Raw genomic sequence first — 23,638 nt, 5'->3', positions numbered from 1 at the left:
ACTGTGCATATGCAGTTTTAGTGCTGCGTCTTATTTCCTAAGCTGAGTTCAAATTATATTAAAAAACAACAATTCGAAAATTAAAAATTACCCTTCACAGGTTTATTCTGTAACAGTATAGAACTGTCACTTTTTAGTTTAGATGAGGAAATGGGACGCAGCCTAAGGTTCCTGCCAGAGTAATGGCCCGTTTACATATGAGCTAGTTCTAGCGGACAATGCACTGTCCGACAATACTAGCGCGATATTAGCACAATGTAAACAGGAATTGTCCTCGCTAATACGCGTTTACATTATGCTAATTTCGTGCTAGTATTGTCGGATAGTACATTGTCCGCTAGAACTAGCTCATATGTAAACGGGCCATAAGCGCGACACGACTCACGCAAAGGTATAACAATTATTATAAATAAACTGTAAAATTGCACTGCCGCGTCTACTTTGGCTAACCACTAAGTTTTTACCCAAATGAGCTCTCATTTTCGGAGAACAATCAGCTCATAGACCACAATCGTAAAAACGCCGTGGAGCAAAAAATCAATTTTTCTAATTTTAATACATATTACTCTGACAGATTTCTTTTTCTTCTTCATATTTTTTGCGTCAATATGTAATCAAATTTTATTGTAAAAAAAAATCTGCCAATGAATACTCCAGTTTCTAGATAGTTAATTTCAATAACTTACCTAATTGTAACTCACATATTTAAAACAAAATCATGAATGAATGAAACTAACCATGTTTTATTTTCTTTTACATTTCATGTTTGTTTGTTTCGCTAACCCCGTTTGTGGTCAACAAACCCAATGCTTTCTTCAACCAACGTCATCTACCATTGATCAATCCTAATGTATTCACACTCACACCCATACATAAAACCTATCATATTGTTGCGCTCGGAACTGACCAATTGGGATACCGTGTGCTGTTTGTGCATTTCACTGAACAATCGTTACCATTGCGCCACATGTGGAACTAGGTATTCTGGCAGCACCAGCACTTCCTCCGGGCAGTACAGCAATTTCAGTAGCTCGAAGCTAAAGGATACTCCTGTTTCTACGCAGTTTGACAGGTAAGTCGTTTGTTAAAATAGATTTTGTTTTGTTGAACATTGATTATGTCCTCAAAGTTGTTTTATAACTCGGTGTCATGCTGTCCAGCTGTTATTGTAGTTGGTCGAATTTTTTTTCAGCTAGCTTTTTCAGTTTGAATTGTTGTAAAACAGATCAAACTGAGAAATGAAAACTTTGAGTGACGTTCAAATGTGCTAAAAAGCATCAAACAGCTTTTCAACTAGTAATTAACAACGAATTGATGCGCAACAAGATGAAAAATGTGTTTTGGTAATTTAAGTTACATTGGTACAATCCTTTTAAAAAAATACTTCTAAGTAGTGTTACAGCTCTAATTCTTCATCACACAGCTTCCATATTCAGAAATGGAAATATGAAATGCCGTTGTTTTTCAACAGTGAGTCCTCTTGTTTGCAATATTGCCGATAGCATGCATAACTATCCCATGTTTGCTTGATTTCACATCCGCATAGAACAATTATGCATTTATGGGCAGAATAAGAACCGAAGGAATAGGTGTTTTATTCTTTTCTTTCGAGCTTTTATAGGTAGATAATACTATCTATGTAAAATGACAAATTTGTGGCTTGGACATTCCGGTTGAAATTTTTAGAAATCTCCATTATTCAATAGTAAATGTTTACAACGCATATATTGGAATTTCTGCCGTGGAAACTTCGAAGAACTTGCGTGGATAGTTAACGGAGGAAAAAGTTTCTCGAGGAAATACCAAGGAAACTGCGAAAAATTTATTTAAGAAATTAGGAGTCCTCTTCCTCCTAATTTCTTAAATAAATTTTTCGCAGTTTCCTTGGTATTTCCTCGAGAAACTTTTTCCTCCGTTAACTATCCACGCAAGTTCTTCGAAGTTTCCACGGCAGGAAGTCAGCGCTTAACGTGATTTTTCCGAGTTTATATCGCCTCGCTATACCACGGATGGCAATCGCTAGAACTGGAAATTAACTGTCATACCGTTTCCATCTTATATACCTATACCTACAACTTGATTAGTTCTCTAGCAGGTAACTGTGAGAATTCGAAATGAGCCAAAAAGCTCGTATTCGGTATCCAATTAGAATATACTCCACCCTTTCATTACTAACACATTGGCAACCCGTTAACCAAGATGAACCTCTGCCGTAAAACCTAACCCCAGATTCCAATAAAATTCCGCAGGAACTTGTGGCTAGTGCAGAGGTGTTCTCGGCTTGCAGTGGACGAGTGATTGCATCATCAATTCCTTCCCATCCCCGATGACCGTGAGGACGTGGCCAGCCGTTATCGACCATTCAAAATACTAGAGCTCTTAGACTGTGCACATTGAGGTTGGAGAGCAAAATCCCATGCTTCCATCCATTGGTTCCCTGTGCAATTGCGATTGTTCTGATCGATCACGGAGTAGCAACTACGAAATGCACGGTCATCATGCTCATGCTCATTCCTAAAAAAAAAATTACTGAGGACACTCAGAAGAGCTTGCCGAGGAATTGCAAAGAATTTGCAGAAGGAATAGAAAAATTAATTTTCAATAAAGTCAAAAAGGATGTGTCGAGCAAAACCCGAAGGGTTTGTCTAAGAAATTTTGAAAAATTCGGCGAGGAAATTCCAACGAACTTCTCGAGGAAATTGCAAAATAATAAGCCGAAGAAATTAAGAAGAATTTTCCGTGCAAGTTTGGCAGAATTTCCCGAGGAAATTCCAATGATTTTACCAAGGAACTGCTAGAGAATTGCTCGAGAGAATTCCGTAAAATTAACAAAAACTTGTCGTAAACATTCATAAGAATTTGTCGAGCACTGAGGAAACGAGTCGTATGAACATCATAAGATACTCTTTTGAAATTGCGACATCAGAAAATGTGTTAATTTTTCTTATGGAATGGATTTCATAAGACGATCTTATGCAATATTTTCAATATATGTAAAAAAAATGTAACCCGTATTCGAACCGTGGACGTCGAGATTAGGAGAAGCGTGATTACATCACACGCCTATCAACGCCTCAAGAAAACATTTCGCTGGATAGCCAATATATCCAGAATTTGTCAAAACAAGGTCTTATGATTTTCATAATTCCATTCTTATGAAATGTTCTCATAAGATTGGCCTTATGAAAATCGTAAGAGCCATTTTCCTCAATGAGTGGTTTGCAAAGAATTTGACGAGGACATTCCGAAGGATTTGTCGAAGATATTTTGAAGAATTTGCCGAGCAAATGATGTAAAGTTTCTCAAGAGTGAATAGCTATCACTGAGGATACTGGTTGTAAGACTATCATACGATTCTCTTTTGAAATTTCGCCACAAGAAAATGTATTGATTTTCATACGATTCACTAATAGAAAGCATTTCATACGACAATCTCATGAAAATTTCAAGTTCGTTTAAAAAAGTGTAACCTGGTTTCGAACCATGGACGTCGTGATTAGGAGACGTGTGATAACACCACACGTCCACCGACGCTTCGAGGCATCGTCTTGTTGGAAATCCTATAAGAAGATAGATTTGACCGAAATATGATCTTATGATTTTCATAGTTCAATTCTTATGAAACATTCTCATTAGTTTGGTCGTATGAAAATCTTACGACCAGTATCCTCAGTGTAAGAAATATAAAGGAAATTCCAAGGAACTTTTGAACAAATTCCGGAACATAAAATCTGAGAAATAAATCTTGAAACATTTCCAGGCGATCGTTGCAATAGAATATTTATTTTTGTTTATTTGGGACGTCTTCAACACTATAATGTTGTACGTACTGTTATTAATATTTTAGGAGCACAAAATTACATTCATTGAACAATTTACATCATTAAAGATTTACAATAAACGAACAGCTCAGATACAAGACTTCATGGTTTCCATGTGCTAACACAGCGGCTCCCAACCTGGTGTACATGTAATCCTGGGGGTATCTTTGTTGGCCCCAGGGGGGCACCTATAACAAAAATCCGTAATGGCGGATGTATTACAACTCCAATAAAAAATATTGATAATTGAATATCCCCTTACAAGATGCTGAGAGCGGTTCTTCAAGGTGCTCAGAAGGCTCCTCTTAAGATGCTCGGAAGCCTCTTTTCAAGAGGCGCGGAAGCCTCCTTTCAAGAGGCGCGGAAGCCTCCTTTCAAGAAGCACGGAAGCCTTCCTTCCAGAATCTCGGAAGCCTCCTTTCAAGAGGCTCGTAATCCTACTTTCAGGAGGCTTGGAATCGGATGGCATGTCGTTATAAGTTTTGTTGGAAAAAGATTTCATCATTTTTAACAGAATATAATGATTTTCGGGTCTCCAGTAGCCTTGCGAGCAAAGGCGTAGGATTGCCAATCCAGAGATGGCGAGTTCGATTCTCGGTCCGGTCTAGGATATTTCGGGGGAAACATTCTCGACTCCTTGGGCATAGTGTATCCATTGTACTGCCCACACAAGATACATATTCATGCAATGGCGGGCAAAGAAAAGCTTTCAATTAATAACTGAGGAGATGCTAATAGAATACTAAGTTGAAAAGCAGGCCAAGTTCCAATTGGAATGTAGAGCAATTAAAGACAAAGTAGTAAAATATTCGTGTCGCTCATTACCAGAGGCGACTCGTTCATATGTTCTACCTGTTCATGGAACAGGTAACCATTTTTAGTTCAGAAGTAGGAAAGTTAATGTCCTTACAATTAATTTCTTTGCAATTATTAATTAGGGCAAATAATTACTCAGTGAAATTTTTAAACAAAGTTTCACGTAATGTTTCCAATGATGGTTTAATATCTAACGAAACAAAATATTGCGTAGACGGATCAACTCAGACAAGATCAGTTAAATATGTGTTCCTCTGACGAATAACAGCACACCACATCACATAGAAAGCTTTTGCCAGTCGTACGATTCATAAAGAACCAACAGCAGCGCTGGCAGAAGTAAAATTTAAAGCCTGCGCCATGACGAAAGTTTTGAAATAATTTCCTCCTTGGTATGCGCACTTGTTCTCCGCGCGCGTAGAACCAGCGTGAGCGTTGCCAGCTTTCTTCGTTTCCTCACATCATCCTCTTTCGCATGCAACGCAGGCACGTTTAGATGAATGTTGTGCGTGCTATGTGCGCAGGAGTCCAACCCGTTCGACGTGCTGCGAGAACAACCAACGACGCGACGTATCTTCGGTTAGACTCGGTCGGAGTGTCGGGCTGTGCTTTGCCGAAAGGCGCACCGCGACCGCACACGCTTTCGATTATACTTCGATGATTGGGAACGGTCAGTTTTTTTTTCTCCTGATGATTATGCATCATAAACAATTCAGTATCAAGAACAATATTAAATTAATGTTTGAGTTTTTAAAAAGACATCAAAATTTGATTATTATAAAATATTATAAAATTGAATTATTTAATAATGTTTTTTTTTTTTTCAAAATAATCAAAACCAATCAACATAAAAAAAGGCATAGTTTTCACCTGGGTGGTGCGGATAGAATCGATTTGGTTGTCAAACTGAAGCCAAAATTTTCTATTGTGCCGGAGCCAAACATTGAAGATTGTGGTTATGTTCGTTTCAGATTCTTTATCGAGAAGTATTGTTATTATTTGGGAGAAACAATAAAAATAAACTTAGTTTGAGTTTTGTATTATTTGTAACAAATATTTTCGCATTATATTTCGAGTGTAAAATTAGTAGGAATGCAATTAAAAAGCACTCGTTATGAAATTTCACGAGATTCAACAGCTGATAGGAGCAAGAATGTATGTAAACAATCATAAAGTCATGTAGAGTCTTGCACATTCGTGCGCCACCATGCAGGATGGAAAGAGAAATTCGAAGAGTGGGAAATGTTTGACAGCTAAGTAACTGCAAAATAATTTTGCTCATTAGATTGATTTCAAAATAATCCTCTACTCGCTTGAAAACAGAAAAAGCGGCTCTATCCGCAGCACCCAGGTTTTCACTAGAGGCCTGAATAAGTTTTCACTAAATTTGAAAAACTAAATAACTCTAAAACATTGCAGTACACTCAATCTGGGGTCGCATCAAATGATGATACTAATAATGGTTAATTACATTTCCTTCATAACAACAAAATATGTGAGAGTTTTTAAATGCTAGGGGCGATGGGTCCTGCGCAACCGAATGGTGGAAAGAGCCGATTTGAAAGATCTCTATTCTGAGCAACATCCAGTTATCGTCAACTGTTACCAAGTTAGATTTCGGACGAATTGGGAGAGTTTTAAATTTTGAGTGCATCTTAATTTGAAACATTTTTAGAACAAACAAAAGAGATTAATTTAGTAGGGAGATTAGGAAGCTGTTTATTGTTTTAAAAATCCTTTCTGTTTAAATTGTTTTTTTTTTCTAATATTTGGTTACGTTGTACAAGAAAAGGTTATAATATTAGATCAAATACACAACTTTCATTCGAAACCTCAGCTTGATGTATATTTTTTTAGCAGGCTGGTAGAACAGGTGTACCAAAAGTTCACGAGACGCCCCTGCTCATTACCTATTCGGTTGATTTCCGAGTGGAGTGGAAGAAACTTGTTTTCAAAGGTGCATCGTTGACGTCAATTAGTTGCAACGTGTCCATAATTTTTGAAATTTTGCTTTTCATCTCAGTTAGCTGCGAATTAATTGAGCTTGTATCAGACGACAGCGAAGAGATTTCTAGGATCTTTTTTCAAATGGGCGTAATTGATTCAGACATTGATTTTTGGAATAGCGATTATTACAGTTAATTCAAATTAAGTTTCAAGGTCAAATACAGTTACGCCTATTTGAAAAAAGTGACTAGATTTGTTAGGAAAATTATTTTGAGCTTTTTAGTGGAATGTCTTCACTTGTCATAAGACGAGTTTGTACAATCCTATTTAATTCCACCACTTAATTTTACCTTGACAGATACGTATTTCGACCTCAACAGTAAGGTCGTCCTCAGTGTCTCGAAGTCGAGTCAAGTACGAGACACTGAGGACGACCTTACTGTTGAAGTCGAAATACGTATCTGTCAAGGTACATTTAAGTGGTGGAATTAAATGGGATAGTACAAACTCGTTTTATGACAAGTTCCTAGATTTGTTTTACATTTCTCCAGTCATGGAATGCAGAAATACATCCACTATCATCCCTACTACACCTAGAGTTATTGCTCGACGTTGTTCTCGACTCCAACCAGATACTATGACACTTCCCCGAATGTCACGCCAGTACCCCGAAAGGCCATTGCCCCGAACATCCCATTACCCCGAATGTCAAAAAATAAAAATAATAAAACGTACTCACTACATTAATTTATTAGATTGCGTTACAATAATGAAAATAGGTTCTAATGTTATGTGTTGAACAATATTCAAAATAACAAAAGTAGTACATAGTCCTTTACTCACCCGTCTTATTCCGGGCAAGCGCGTACTTCAAAAGAAGGATGCATTCACTCTTTCGCATTATTCGAAATCCGTGCTTCAGAAGAAGAAGGCATTAACTCTTTTTCATTATTTCGGGAAAATGCGTGCTTTGAATGCAGATGTTGTCGTTTACTTCCACCTTATTCCGCGCAATTTCGTGCTTTAAAAGAAGGATGCATTCACTCTTTCGCATTATTCGGATCCGGGCAAATCGTTCTTTAAAAACCCAGATTAATCCACCTAGCGTTGGTGGTGCCTTTCTCGCATTTAGTAAGGACACCAACATTATATGGGGTTCATATGGTCCGATGTACCATTTTCTTCATAACTTTTAAACGCAATGACCGATCGTTATGAAATTCAATAGTGATCAACAAGGCTTTGTCCCCTGTCGAATGAAACTTGCGAGAAAATCGGTTAAGGATTTCTATACGAAAAGTTGTCTAATGTTTTTTATAGCTTTTGTGCACACACATACACACACACACACATACACACGGACAGACAGACATGTGCTCAGCTCGTCGAGCTGAGTCGATTGGTATACAATACTATGGGTCTCAGAGGCTTCTATAAAAAGTTCGTTTTGGGAGTGAAATGATAGCCTTTCGGTACAACTTAGTTGTACGAGAAAGGCAAAAAGGTGTTTACTGCCCTACCTTATTCTGAGCAAATGCTTGTGCGAATGAATGCCATCAAGCCGTTTTCGAGTTATGCAGATACCGCGGATACGAACACAGACCATTTCATTTTTTCGCCTCTCCACATCTCGATATTGAAGGGACCATCGAGATAGGGAGAGATCGAGAAATGGGAGGAAAATTGAAATGGGTACTAGATCCAAAAAAGCTCGTTGTTACGAAAAACGACAACAAAACAAATGTCATTTCTTATTGTTGATGTGTTTGTTAATGTCCAAAGATGGTCTAGTAGCCATAAAATTTGAACATATCGACATAAGGAGAGTTAATCCTGAACAAAATATGTTCAGAACCCATCGAGATAGAAGGATGTTGAGATAGGGAGGTTATCGAGATGTAGAAAGTCAAAATGTATGTAGATTGAAGGGACCGAGGAAACCATCGACATAGGGAGAGATATCGAGATATAGAACATCGAGATTTAGAGAGTTGACTGTATAGAAAATTTTTGTGTTGCCAATCTCATAAAACTGTTTTTTTCCCTGCTAGCCGTGAAGCCAGATCAACATCTTCTGTGGCATTCACTCTTTCGGGCGCTTCCAGCTCAAATATTAGGAAATTGAGGTAGACAGGGAAATTGATGCCATATAACTGCGTAAAAAGAGACCGCAGTATTAATACGTAATGTAATTATGATTTTCGGGGTAACGGCCTTTCGGGGTAGTGGGGTACTCGGGGTACTGGCGTTCGGGGTAGTGTCATAGAACCTTTTAACAGAATATAATGGTTTTCGATAATTATGCACACTGCAGCTTCAAAGCACGGACACAGATAAAGAACAAATTCGAATATGTTTCTGTTGAAATGAAGTTAATTGAAAGGCAATAAATTTAGCGGGTAGATGATTGTGCGGCACGTCACATTTCGTTCGTTGCTGGTTCCGATTCGGCTTACGCCAATTCCGACACCTGTTAAAATGCTGATTCCAATTCAGTAGCAATTGCTGCAACCTCGGTAGAAGATGTGATCAACGTTTGTACTATGAGCCATTAAGTTTAATAAATGCAATTGGGTGTAATTGCAATCACTGCTTTAATCTACTTCCCTGAATTCGAAATAGAAACCATATAGTTCAGACATAGCAGTGTTTTAGAATACTTCAGCGTATCCAGTACATAATATACTTCACCTCGAGAATGATTGAACACTTTGTTTCTCTTTTCAGCGTTTCGTCCAGCACGGTTTCCAACAACAGTACGAACAATAACAGTGTGTCGAGTTCATCGTCCTCGCTGCCCAATAGCTCCGTGGTATCCACGACAAGTATGAGTTCACCATCGCTTGGTTTAACGAATACTAAAGTGACCAATTCCACAGCTAAAAGCAGCAGTAGCAGTGGCACTGGAGTGGTGCCCAACATACCCATGGTCAGCCCGTACATCCAGCCCGGTGTGCCGTTCTATCAGCAGCCACTATACTCGTACGAAGACCTGCAAATGCTGCAGCAACGTATTTCTCATGTGCCTGGATACTACGATATGAACTACCAGACGCCGACGAGTCTCGGTGCGGCCGGTGTGCGCGACGCTAACCTCGGTTCAGTTGCGTACTCAACCATGTCCGATGGTCGGTTCACACGGACCGACAACAACTCGTCTCCTGTTAGTAATGTACCAAGTACCATGTCACAACAAACAGGGTCTGGTGGTCCTATGTTGAACCTGCCATACGCTTATTTTTACGGCGGCAATGTGATGCCCGGCGGCTTCCAATATGGCACCCCAGCAGTTTATCCTCCTGTTAGTAGTTAGTTTAATTATTTAGCAGAAGAACGTAGATTTTTGACTTGTTGTCTTTTTTGCATGTATTTCTTCTCACTCAAAACCAAAATCAATCATCATGCAACAATAACAACCCAAAATCTTCAACAACCTCTATAGCAACCAATGGCGACGAATGCGACGTCCGGGGGACAATTCCAAAAGCCGGCATACAACAGTGGTTATGGAACTAGTGGTTACGATGCTCTGAGTCAGTCAGGACAGGATTACAACAAAAATCCTTACCCATCTTCGGGTGTTGGACAGCAGTCCAAGGGACAAACTGTGTCGAATCAACAATCGGCTGGAGGGAGCGGTTCGGATATAGCGCCTTCGATGTATGGCAAGAGCCATGTTGCGCTAAACAAAGTCAATGTAAGGTTTTAGAGTCCATATCTATTCACGCAACATGCTCATACGTTCGCTCATAATGTACCTTTATTCAATGCTATACTATTTTGGCTTGCTTTTCGCTTTTCTACTTCGTTTTCTCCCACAGTCGTACGAGAAACAATCGTTTCACTCTGGCACTCCGCCACCTTACAATATAGCCGGAACACAGACTGCTGGTGCAACGTCCGGTCAGCCCTACGGACAGCATCTCTATATTCCGCAGATTCCGACGCACCACAACATCAATATGCATCAGGCGATGCATCAGGTATGATAGCCAATTCCATTTTTATTCGTACTGGCTGATTTGTTGTAGAATGTGTATGCAGAAACAATTTAGATGTTTGATAATCGAAAAAAAAGTCTAGAATTAATTTCAGTAGGAATGGTAGAAATTAGCCTCAAAGTTTCAGTGGTGTAGCATATGTAGAAAATGAATTCAATTTTATGATAAATTGAGATGTTTACATTTTTGGTAAAAGTATATCACATTGAGCATGTAACTGCACCATTCAGGCAGCACTTCTATTCCGACCGCAATGCTTATTATTCGTACATCACTAGAAAATTACAGATGTTAACCGTGTACCAAATTCAATTGATTCTGTAGTAATAAGTCCAAATACGAACGGGAATAAGGGGGTTGACCAATTTTTTTTTTCTTACAAACGAAGTTGAACTATTATACCTACACCCCAATTATCAAGTGCTCAGTAAAAAGCACTCTTTCTAGCAGTAATAATTTGATCCTTTGTCACCACTGTTTGGAAGCCAATAAGAAAAATACAAGCTATGTCACTGAAACAAAGCATTGCTGATGATGGTCGAATTTATCACGACTTCAACAGATACCACGGTAGATAGGTAACGACAGGTATTTCCCGACGGTGGTTCCTTTTCCAAAACATACTCATAGACGGATGCCCTACGGAAGGCGGAATAATGGTCGTTTCTAACGGTTCTTTGGACAAAAGTTTTTTGATACCCTTGGGCGTATGTAACTCTTAACGGAGTCGATGTATATTATGTAGGGTATCTGTTCCATTATTAATAACATGCTCCTATATCAATAACATTTGCAAAACAGGCAATTTCTGCTCAATTTGAGTCGTGTTTTGTTCTTATCCGGCGTGCTCACTGCTGAAAAAAATCACAAAAATGAAAAATAAAGCAATTTGCGCACCAATTCTTTGATTTCAAATGGTATTGATATGGTACATGGTATGAAGATGGAGGAGCAGTTCCCCTACACTCTGCAAAATCTCCACGTCATATTTACCTGAAAACGAATGTGGTTCTCATCCACCATACTTTTCACGTAAGAGTGACCTGAATGACAAGTAACCTGAACAAATTTTAGTTTCCTTGAGTTACGTGATTTATCCGGTGACTCTGACTGGATCTTCCAGTACTAATGACGTGAAGCTTGAAAGTAGTTACGTGTTTGATCAGGTGAACCTGACGTGATTTGTACGTACTGGTGACGTGAAATTTTAGTGAAAGCTACAAGACAGCAGGTAACCACTACATCTTTTGAAATGTATTGCAATATAGTGATTTTGAAATGAATAAAAAATGAACAGGGGCTGCCCATAAAGGGGAATCTTTTTCGCGTTGTTGATGCATTGATACATTGAAATGCCGTCATTTGGTCATTGCGCTTTGGAGTTACCGCAGAAACACTTTTGAAAAAAAAAAGTTATCGGCGGATGTTGAATGGAATTTATCAGATTTGTTGAGAAATGATGTCAATGAGAATCGCTGAGAATTTGAAAACCAGTTTCTTGCTCGAAAATTGCTAATATTGCCGCTATTAACTAACCAAAAAGTAGTGGAACAAAGACTACAAATTTTATACTAACGCGACCGGAAAACTGTAGCTCTAGACTTCCATGCAGCTTTCTTTTCTTCCACATCATTTTTCAACGAATCTAATAAATTTTAACCAACTTCCGTTGTTTTTTTTTTTCCAAGGAGGAAAAATGCATGCACGGAAAATATCCACCAAGATATATCACTTACACTCAAAATAATCTACAAATTAATAGTACGTGAAAAATCACGTACCCACTAAATTCACTCATCCCACTCTATTTACCGGAAAACTATGAAAAGTAAGGAGTGTAACATGAATCTTGACTGAAACTTTTTGAGATTAACCTAAATAAACGATATGATTTACGTGAATTTCACTTCACTAAAGCATAAGTTGAGAGAGAAGCTCACTCAGCTTAATGTTTACATGTCAAAACTTTTCGTATGTCAAAAGTTTTCACCAAATCAGGGGTGGCATTGTGCATCTCGATTCGAACGTAATTCTATCGAGTCGAACATATTTGGCATTACGGTTTTCGATTCGATCTCGGAAACGACTCATCGTTCGAGTATGCTCGAGGAGGTACAAGAATAACGAGATGTTTTGGCATTATGGAGACTCGATAGCACACTGAAAAACGACTCAAGTCGAATGAAAATCACTCGTCACCTTTATAGCTTTCGAATGTTGTTCGAGAGTCATTTCTTGCTGAAAGTTTTTCATTATATTTGTTATTATTTCTCTACGGGAAGAGTATAAATGTTTCATTATTGTATCTTGAAGGAAAGAATGTCATTAGTATACCTACTTTTATAGTTTCCAGACAATATGCAATCTCTAATTATCCCGAAATCCTCGTAAAAACGACTTCAACTTAAATTGTTTTTTTTTTGCAGTTTCCACGTATTTCTTGACAATTTCGATAAACCGCGTGAAAAATCTATGGGGAAAATCTGCGTGAAAACGTATATATTCCAAAATCTACGTAAAAATAGTTGAGTTAAATAAAAACGCGCAAGAGATGACCCAAGTGCATCTAACTAAAGCACATGGAAACATCAAAGTAATTTATTATCGAATCCTTTTTTAGCTTTAAATTATTTAGCTCAAAATTGGATATGTGGCATAAACTCGAATAATTATAATAAATGCTAAAGCATTTGATGAGTTTGATTGCTCTACGCATGCGGTCGCGTATACTCAGACGACTAATGACGGTGGAAGACCGACACTTGAATACAATTAGAGCAATCAAACTAAACAAATGACAGAAAAATATATTAAGCTCGTTTAGTGGAATGTATTAAACCGTCTAAGACGAATTAAGTACTATCCATTTAATTCCACCAGTTAATTTTCGTTATCTTTGCAGATACGTATTTCGACCACAACTGTGTGGTCGTCTTCAGTGTCTTGTACTTGACTCGACTTATAAGCAAGTCGAGTCAAGTACAAGACACTGAAGACGACCACACAGTTGTGGTCGAAATACGTATCTGCAAAGATAACGAAAATTAACTGGTGGAATTAAATGGATAGTACTTAATTCGTCTTAGACGGTTTAAACAAATGATTTAGAAAAGCCATGCACAGCCAAGACATTTACAAAAACAAAATGGTTTTCGTACGACCGAGTTGCTTATAATTTATTATAACTTATAATTTGTGTCGTAACTATATCTCAATTTATAAAACATGTCGTATCGGCATAATGTTTTAATCAATTTCAACTGCTCAATAAATAATATTGCTTTTATAGTCATTGAGCACGATTTGCTTGTTTATAAATTAACTGCCAATTCATGCCACGAAGGATGCCTTTGCAACAGGCAACATGCTACACGCAGATGAAATTACTCTTATTCTCTTTGTTTACTCACATTCGCAATGCGCTGAAGGTTGTCTCTCCAGGGGGCGGCATGATAAACACGGAGACAATTATCTCTTATTCTCTCTGTTTACATTTCGTTTGACAGAACATACTCGATTGAGCTAGTACAGCACCATTCGAAATCTTGTACTGCGACTGAATGAAGTCGAACGAAATACATAATGCCGCAATTTTTTCGAAACGAATGCAAAAAAGTACGAATCGAGTGATTCGATTCGAAATGCGCAATGTCACCCCAGTACTTTGTAAGAATCCATTATTTTTTACAAATTCTAAATAGCGTGAATTAATTGTTCATCGAGATTCATAAGGTATGTATTGCTGAATGCTGATACAGATGCCCATGTTATTCGTGTGGCGAAAATTGTATTAATCTAGTTTTACAAAACAAGTTGCAGGAAAATATCGCTAGAACATGGATGGACATTTTCCAGCTGCAGCTCAACAAATGCATATCATTAACTGCCATGTGCACAATTTTCACACGCTCCTCGACCTCGCATTCGCCAGCATCGTGCTCATATTCAACAAAAATACAACATCTCGTTTCTCATATACAACTATGGATCAATTTCTTTTGCGTCATACGGTGGCCGAACATAAGGATCATCGCAAGCTATTATTGATTATGTAATAATTAATTCGAATGTGGGAAAGATTTATTTTAATACATAAATAGAAATACAAATCAAAGATAGCAATAAAAAAAATTGCGGTTTCATTTTTTTTAAATAAAAACAAAACAAATATTATTTATTCATGTTCCTCATGTAACTCATTGAAAAAGTCACGTAGACTTTATGTTGAATGCCTGTGAGATCCGATTGAGTGGTACTGAGTTCCTTCACCATTGAATCACTTATCCGTTACGTGAAAAGTGCTGTGGAAAAAAACCACGTAGGTTTTCATGTAGACATGACGTGAAGATTATTTTGCGTGTACCTCCGCGAAGCCTCATTATGTTTAGGTTATGTATCTGTCATTCTTGTTTACAATGCAGGTCTTACGCAAATGCCGAAGCTGCAATCACACTAACACAATCTCACTTAAATTGTTTACGTGGGTATACAGTCATATTCGCCAAGATTTTTAGTAAAAGTTACGTGAATTTCAGGTGAGCATTACTAACGTCACGTAACAATTGTCGTTTGTTCAAGACAGACGAGTTACGTGATTTTTCACGTGAATATGACGTGATGATTTTTTAGAGTGTATAATCGATTTCATCTTCTACTTCTTCAATAGCACTACATTGCAACTGGAGTTTGGCCTGCTTTTCAAATAAGTATTCTAAGTTCCACAGTTATTAATTGACAGCTGTCATATGCCCGCCTTTGCATGAGTATGTATCATTGTATCTTGGGTATCTTGTGTGGGCAGTACACTGCCGTTATACGCATAACTGTCCCATGTACATAGAAATCCCAGCAAACATGGGACAAACATGCGTATGACGACAGTACAATGGATACACTAAGCCCAAAGAGGCGAGAACGTTTTCCACCCGAAAACATCCTAGACCGGACCGAGAATCGAACTCGCCGTATCCGGAATGGTAATCCTTTGCCTCCGCTCGTAAGGCTTACTGAAGCTAAGCGACTGGAAAGAAGCAGAAAGTGAACAAAGCCCAAGAATTAAGTTGTTTTAGTTTTCGGCCGAAGAAAGAAGATGGACTTTGGTATTTAGATTCGGCGTGTATCTCTCATATGACTGGTGACGTGTCGGAGATTACGACAATGTATATTTCACGAAAGCAACCTTTTTGACTAGCAGATGGTAATGAAGTTGTTTCAAAAGCTGTCGGTGACTGTGAGTGCCAAATAATGGCAAATGGAAATATTATCGTTGCTGGTAAAGCGATATGAAAATTCGTATCATTTGAAACAAAGGAATGAACAATCGTTGCTGGTTTAGACGCAACCGGAATGGATGTCCCCAGCAAAACGCCAGAGAACGAATAAACATATCAATGATAGAAATAAATCGGTGTCCACTACGAGATGATAGTTCCCAGGTAATGCCAATTCTTGAAAACTCAGCCATTGTATAGACACCAAACAACGTTAAATGGAATCTGAGAATCGAGCGTGTCCTAAAACTGACGTATTGTTGGTCCACTCGCGCGTTTGCTTTCGGTGCTTTGTTCAATCGTGCACGGTATGTCTATCAACCAATCGGAATGTGCAGTAAAGCAACGGTTAACAGCACGTTAGCATTTCTCTACCCCGAGAATGCCGCTCAACCATCTCTGGCGGATATGGGCCGCTTTGTGAAATCTCTAACCGGTGATCAATCACAGATGGAAACTGCATATAAAATTTCTGACGAAAATTCTGTTTTCATTGGATTTAAAGCCGAAGATGCCATGCAGTACTCTTGGAGAACAATAGCGAGATGCTTCATTTCCATTACACAAATGGGGAGAAAGTTCAGTTTCGCATGTCCGTGGCAGGAAATTCATACTATGTGCGGGGTTACAATCAGTTTCGGATATCAGATACGATACTTAAGAGGAATGTAGTTAAATTTGAAGTCAACCGTTTACCGATTGAAACGGATGATGGTAAATAAGAACTTGAGTACAATTAAGCGGAAACTTTTGAGTTTTACACAGGGATTGAAACGGAAAAATTTGATTTTGATTTGATGAATATAGTCTATAAGAATTCCTGAAACGCTCGCATCGTAGTACAAAAGGGGAGGCACGGATGTAATTGGTCGAGAAATTCAACGCGGTACGAATACAGAAGGAAAACGAATCCAAGACCGAGAACTGAAGACTTGGTAGCTTCTCCAGGCATCTTGCACTTGCAAAGCCACATTAACTGAAACATCAACTACAGAAGCTTGGTTGGAGCGTTGTATGTTTCTGTGATAGCGATTGATATTTCAGCTCTTGCTTTAAAAGTATCACAACCAACAGACTGGACAAAAAACGAGTCATCAGATCTCTTCTTGATTGTTTTCCAATTCAGTTCATTCATAGCGACTCTTCTTACTGCATTCGACTCGGGGAATCGTTCAATCAAGGTGAGTCGACTCAGCTCACGTCACTCTAGTAGTAGAATAAGCCTAATTAATTGGAAACTGCACTTTAATGGATCAGCTCCAACACTACACTCTGACGCAGACTGGATGGACCATAGGACCTGGAAGTCTACATGAAGATTTGTATTCACAGTGGCTGGAGAAGCAAGCAACAGAACATTGTGCCACTATCATCAATGCAATCGGAGTAAATTGTGCTCAGTGAAGCAACGCAGGAGATATTGTGGTTATGATGACTAGCATAGCTGATTTTGGAGGGAAACTGACAGTATTGTAACGATAACAGGGAATCAATTTTTCTTGGATGCGCATGCGAAACAAGCGACAAAGCTTTGTTTTCGTTTTGTATTGTTAGGCGTTGCTCGAATATTGATTCCCTGAACGATAATAATCAATCGTATATTGCCGTTGTACGAGCAGGTTAGTAGGCAATCTAATTAAAAATATATTGAGACGACGGAAAAATTCGTGTGAATAAGAACAGATAGTTTTGCAGTAACTTTTGTCCTAAAGAGACAATCGTCGACGCGTTTACGAAGTTCTTATGAGTTGTTCCTTGAAATTTAAAGTCGTCGTAGCAAATTGGACTGAGTGGAAAGGGCTACCATGGTACTTCGGGTTTAGTATTTGATTAAGCAAGAGTGTTGGCGTTTTATACTATTTCGTAGTTTCACCACAGAGAACAGATGTTCATCTCATGTCGCGAAGTTGTGTAAAACTTTGTACTGGTCATTTTGAAGTATGTCGTTATGCACCCGTTGCGCGGTGCTAGTGTGCTAAGAATATTGGAGGACATTTCCCGTTTTTTACTAATTAGCGCTAGAATTCATTCCGAATTGTCACTAGTTAGTTGGGAGCATCAACTTGTTTACGTAGTGTTCCAACACCATTGCTTGGTGATATTGAGTTAGTATATCGGGCGGTCAATAAAATGGTATGAATTAAACGAGTATTGGTGAATAGTGTCGAAAATCGGCTAATAAAAGCTTGTTATTAAGTAGTTACATTAAAGTATGATTAGTTATCATTTCAATTTACATATGCTACATCACTGTGCGAATCTTGTTTATTGCGTACATTAGACTTGTTTATCTATTCAAAATAATAATAACGATATATGAAAATACTATGAATTACGCACCTTCTTAGGATAAACCAAAAACGCTTAATTTTAAACGAACGAGGGACATGTTCGACTCCATGTAAAACTTGTTTTCATGAGAATTCACTCTTATCGATAATGCAGAAACAAAAGTACCATTTTATATTAAAATACAAAAAGGTGCGTCATTTATGGATTTCCCCTATCCCCCAGTATTCTTAATTGACATGATGAGTTTAATATAGGATTATTGTTCCAGTTTTTCATCTCTTAGTATCTTAAAAAAACGTATGGCCTAATTCTCATTTTTTGTGATTTTTATTTCAACTCTAACACTAACCCTTTCAGGACGGATGAGTCATATATGCCCCTGCGCGCTGGGCAAATATGACCCATCAGTCCTGAAAGGGTTAACTGAACACATAAATGACCGTGAGATGCAAAATTGAACAGCTCCACTAGATGCTTGGGTAATTTTCAGGGTAATTTGTAATCTAGTTTAACTGATTATATAATTTCAATAAATTGAAAATTCCATTTAAACAGTATTTCAACAAATAAAGATCTTTCATAGTCTTTACTTCTGATAGTCTTCTTCTTCTTCTTATTGGCATTACATCCCCATACTGGGACAGAGCCGCCTCGCAGCTTGGTGTTCATTAAGCAATTCCACATTTATTAACTGCGAGGTTTCTAAGCCAAGTTACCATTTTTGCATTCGTATATCATGAAGCTAACACGATGATATCTTTTATGCCCAGGGAAGTCGAGACAATTTCCAATCCGAAAATTGCCTAGACCGGCACCGGGAATCGAACCCAGCCACCCTGAGCATGGTCTTGCTTTGTAGCCGCGCGTCTTACCGCACGGCTAAGGAGGGCCCCCTGATAGTCTACATAGTCTTTTTATTGCCTGACGGGGCATCTTTTCTCGAATCCGAGAATATTTTGGACATTTAAAAACATAAAGTACCTACGATATAAGTTCCTGTGTAAATGTTAGGCCATTCGTATAATGCAGCTCTTTTTGCTTTGATCTTTTATTGTATCAAAAGTTCAAGCTATTTACTTAATTGTGCATATGTATTTTAATTTTTTTTAAAGGTTCCGGAGGTGATGAATGTCAAATGAGGTGTGTGAAATGGTGGTGAGAATGAGTCACTGTATCAAGTACTTATGTCGAATTCGTTTACAAACCTGGGTCAGTGCCAACCCGAACCCAGAATAAAAAAACATTTTCAGTTCCATCTGTCCTTGGATATGTTGGTGTGCATAGCATCGTGTTTGTTATATTCTATAATCCCGTACACATTTTTATACCAAGAATTCCGTATAGAATTCATGTAAAGGAGATTTTCTATTCTACAAGAATTCATCTAATAAATCATATTGAAATTCCAATAACTATTTCTGCAAAAGTTTTTGTTTTTTTAAAAACACTCAGAAACATGTAATAAAAATTCTCCAGGATACGCTTATTTTTTTTCCTTGCCCCTCTTGATAAAGGTAGCCTCACACCTCGGGAATATTTTCCGCCGGATTTTGGACCCCGTGCATTTTCAATGGGGCCGGGATTTTGATTTTCCTTACCCAAATCCTGAAAACATATGTAAAAATACAGGGGGAAAAAATCCGCGGACCAAATTCCCGAGGTGTGAGGCTACTTTAATGCTAGGAGTTCCTTCTGAAATTCCTTATCTTTCAATAGTCCAACATGGAAAACATCAACGTTTTGCTCCGGAAGTTCCTTCAGGAATTCCCCGCAGGTTTCATCTCTACATGTTCCTTGAGGAAATCCTACTAAAGTTCCGGAAGGATTGATCCGAAGGTTTCTTCAGGATTTCCTCCGAAAGTTCCTACAGGATTTCCTCCGGAAGCTCCACCAGTAACTCCTCCGGAAGTTCCTTCAGGAATTCATCCAGGAATTTCTTCTAAAAACTTCCTGCTTCCTGGAGGAGCTTCCGGTGAAACTCGTGCGGGACTTCCGGGGGAATTTCTAGAGGATTTCTTGGAAGAACTTCTGATAGAACTCCTCCAAGAACTTTTGGAAGAGCTCCTCAACTTCCAGAGGAATTCCTCAAGGAACTTCCGGAAGAATTCCTCAAGGAACTTCCGGAAGAATTCCTCAAAGATCTTTCAGAGGAATTCCTCTAAATTTATTCCTGGAACCACTTTCAGAGAAAATCCTGGAACAGTATTCAAAGATATTCCTAGAAGATTTCCAAAGGAATTCATCTCGAAGGGATCTCTTGAAAAAAAATATATGGAGGAATTCTAGGAAAATCTAGAAAGAATTACTGGAATTAAATTCTGAAACGCACGCTCCTTGAACGGTCGTTGGAATCGCCGTTTTCACCTTCATTTCATAGTAAAATCTGTCAAAACTGACAAGTCTGCCACGTGCATTTTGCTGTTTCCCTCGGACTTCTCTTTCTTTTCCGATGTTTTGACATCTATTTTGATAGACAAGGAGCAAAAAAACAAAAAACAAGGTAGTCTACCAAACATTTATTGAGTTTGGCAAACCTTGCTGCAAAAGAAACGTTTGAAATAGGCAAGTGAACCGACCTTCGAATCCATTGGTCAAGTAAATCCACAATAACAAATATAACAAAATTCCCGGAAAAAAAATCAACGCGGCGTTTCTTAATTTTTTTGTTCGTGACAGCATGATAATTTTCTGATTTAGGTTTGGAATTTTTCAATATTTCATAATGTTCGCTCAATGAAAATATATACTAAAGTATGGAAATCCACATATTGTGAGCGTGCCTTTCGTGTATGGCGAAAAAGCTTTCACTACTAGATTCAAACGAACTCCTATAAGAAGCCGTGCAAATATGTACGTCACCCTTTGCTGTTTTCATTTTTCATCATCTACTAATACACTTGCATTTGGTCTTCTTCCTCACCTTCTATCTATTCTCATTGATGTTCGTTCAACCGATTTTCCATTTATCGGCACCAAATGACAACCGAGAGTCGGCCCAAATTCCTCCTCATGGCTAACCTGAGAGTTTAAATCAATTATGATACTTTATTTGATTCGGTTCCCCATTGGTGTCTTTCCCTTCTTGGTAGTGGTATGTCCAGTTCTAATCCGTTGAGCCATATTTTGTTGCTTGGTTCATTCATTAAGTTGAAATGCCAGATTTCTGTTTCTTGTGATGTCTCTATGTATTCGGATTACACATCAATCTAGATCTCTTCTTTCACAAGACGGATTGCATCAGAGAGGGTTAGGGGGTTGAAAGTTGTTTGGGGTCCTGCTGTGGCTCGAATAGCTACTTAATCCGCTTTTTCATTCCCTGGTATGTCTTGGTTGCTTTTGGCATCCGTTGTAATATTATGATGCAAGACCTGTCTTCCTTGATTTTATTTCGAATTTTCTATGCTTGGAAATTTTCTTCTGCCTTTGATTTGTTAAGATTGGTTTGACAGGCATCGGTGAAAATGACTGCCTTCTTGTATTGTTTTACTTGGATGATTTCTATGGCTGTCAAGATTTCCGGTAGTTTAGCATTAATCGAGAAATTAAGATTGATATTTTCTGCTTACTTGTTCGTTTAATCTGTCATAGGCTGCTAGAGTATACAATTAGTGGTAGTCCTGGAATTCGCGGCTTTTGGTTTCTAAGAACTCCTGTTTCCAAAATTCCTGGTTGGGTTCTGCCTTCGGTTGCTGTCCTTCGAAAAGGCTTTGTTTGATGTAGTTGGAGGCGTTTGGTGTACAACATAATTGTATTTTATGGCGATCTCTGTGAAGTTTGGTCCATTTCTAGCGTCCGTTTGGATGGCTCTACTGACGAACTCTTGGAGTTGGTTGACGTGGAAGGAGCTTTTCAGTACTTCTTTCAGCGTAATCCATTCTCGTCGGATGGCGATTGTCCGGTTTCTACGAGGATGACGTGCATCGGAGTCGACTTCATGTATCGCACAGAACATCTTAGATAGCTATTATGAACAGTTTGGACTTTCTGGAGGTTCGTTTTAGCTGCACTTCCATATATCTGCGCTGCGTGTTTCCCCCTTAATAGTTTTATTTACGTGGCTTTAAAGGCTAAGCCTCATTCGTTACATATATGATGGCATTGCCTACCTTCATGAGGTATTTGGGTTCGCGCTGCTATTTCTTTTGCCTAGTAGTTTGATGACCTTTAATTTTTGTGCTGCTTTCGTTCTTACTTCAGCAAGATGGGTTAGGCTTCTGTCGAAATACCGGTGGGTGATGTTAAATTTTATTTTCTCCAGATCTACTACATCTATTCTGAGTCCTCTTATATCTTTTCTTGTAAACGTTATTGCAGCCAATTTTGACACATTGATTTAAAGGTCTAGTAACTCCAGTCTTGAAGAAAACTCCAGAAACTCCAACTTGATTTTGTGTAGCTCGTGTGTGTAGAAGTTGAACAGGATGGGGGAGAGGCGGTAACACTGGCCTCTCTGTAAACTGTAAACAACCATCGACGATTTTGATAAGTATGGAGCCATGAGATGAGGTTTTCTGGTATGTTCAGCTGTTTCAGGATCATCAGTAAAAGGTTCTGTAGATTTACTATTATTATTATTATTATTATTATTATTATTATAGGTTTTAAAAGCGTTGAACGCCGCCTACAGGTATTGCAGAAATGCTGTGAATACAACGTGCCCACACATCTTCTATTCATCGACTTCAAAGCCGCATATGATACAACCGATCGGGACCAGCTATTACAGCTAATGCACGAACACGGTTTTCCGGATAAACTGATATGGTTGATTAAAGCGACGATGGATCGGGTGATGTGCGTAGTTTCGAGTTTAAGGTGCATTCTCGTCTCCCTTTGAAACGCGCAGAGGGTTACACGGCAAGGTGAAGGTCTTTCGTGCCCGCTATTCAACATCGCTTTGCACGAAATCCGTTCAACTATCTTGTTTTGCCGACGACATTGATATTCAGTGGTGGAAATACTCGCTTCACGAGTATGAAACGAGTGTAATTTGGCCTACCAAAAAACTCCGCATACGCATGAACCAGCTGCCTGCATTTTTGGGATTAGGTCTGGCCGACTGTCTTCTTTGTGTGGTTATGTTCGTTTGTTATTGGTCGTTGAGGTTTGAGAATGAAAGTGTCTCTCCTGCTTCTTCTTCTTTCAAGAGGTCGAAGTGGTTTTCCAGTCTGGGGTAGAAATTATGGGCTTGGTTGAAGGGGATTTGTTTTTCCTTCATTGCTAGTCAAATTTTCTTGTGTCGTTGCATCTCCGGACAGTCTGGGTCTTCCGCTGTGTGCCCATGCTTGTTTGTTTGCACATTTAACTTCTTTATTGTATATCCGAGGTGAACCGGCCCAGGGCCGAAAACCTCTCTAATAAAGATAATAATTCTTTATTGCAGACGGATGCGTCGTGCAACCCTCCACATAAGGAACAGCGAGTCATAGAGGTGCAATATTTAGCACCGCGGCCATATCGCCAACAACTTTTGCACTGTCTAATGGGGAAT

General features: G+C 38.6%; 1 protein-coding gene across 26 annotated transcripts in view; it reads left to right on the top strand.

Moving 5' to 3' along the window:
- The window catches only part of LOC134211162 (protein lingerer), a 51,807-nt gene that overhangs the window by 24,878 nt on the left and 3,291 nt on the right, over positions 1 to 23,638 (top strand). For 14 of the 26 annotated variants that reach the window (XM_062687823.1, XM_062687822.1, XM_062687824.1 and 11 more), the window contains 4 exons: positions 980 to 1,072; positions 9,312 to 9,885; positions 10,027 to 10,281; positions 10,406 to 10,567. In XM_062687823.1, coding sequence (XP_062543807.1) covers positions 980 to 1,072; positions 9,312 to 9,885; positions 10,027 to 10,281; positions 10,406 to 10,567 — 1,084 coding nt within the window. The remainder of the gene's footprint in view (positions 1 to 979; positions 1,073 to 9,311; positions 9,886 to 10,026; positions 10,282 to 10,405; positions 10,568 to 23,638) is intronic. The other 12 variants (XM_062687820.1, XM_062687813.1, XM_062687819.1 and 9 more) reach the window with 4 other exon arrangements.

Source organism: Armigeres subalbatus, chromosome 2 (assembly GCF_024139115.2).
Source record: "Armigeres subalbatus isolate Guangzhou_Male chromosome 2, GZ_Asu_2, whole genome shotgun sequence".
Taxonomy (NCBI): Eukaryota; Metazoa; Arthropoda; class Insecta; order Diptera; family Culicidae; genus Armigeres; species Armigeres subalbatus.
Note: the sequence above shows the minus strand (reverse complement) of the source record. Positions and strands in the feature narration are given on the sequence as shown.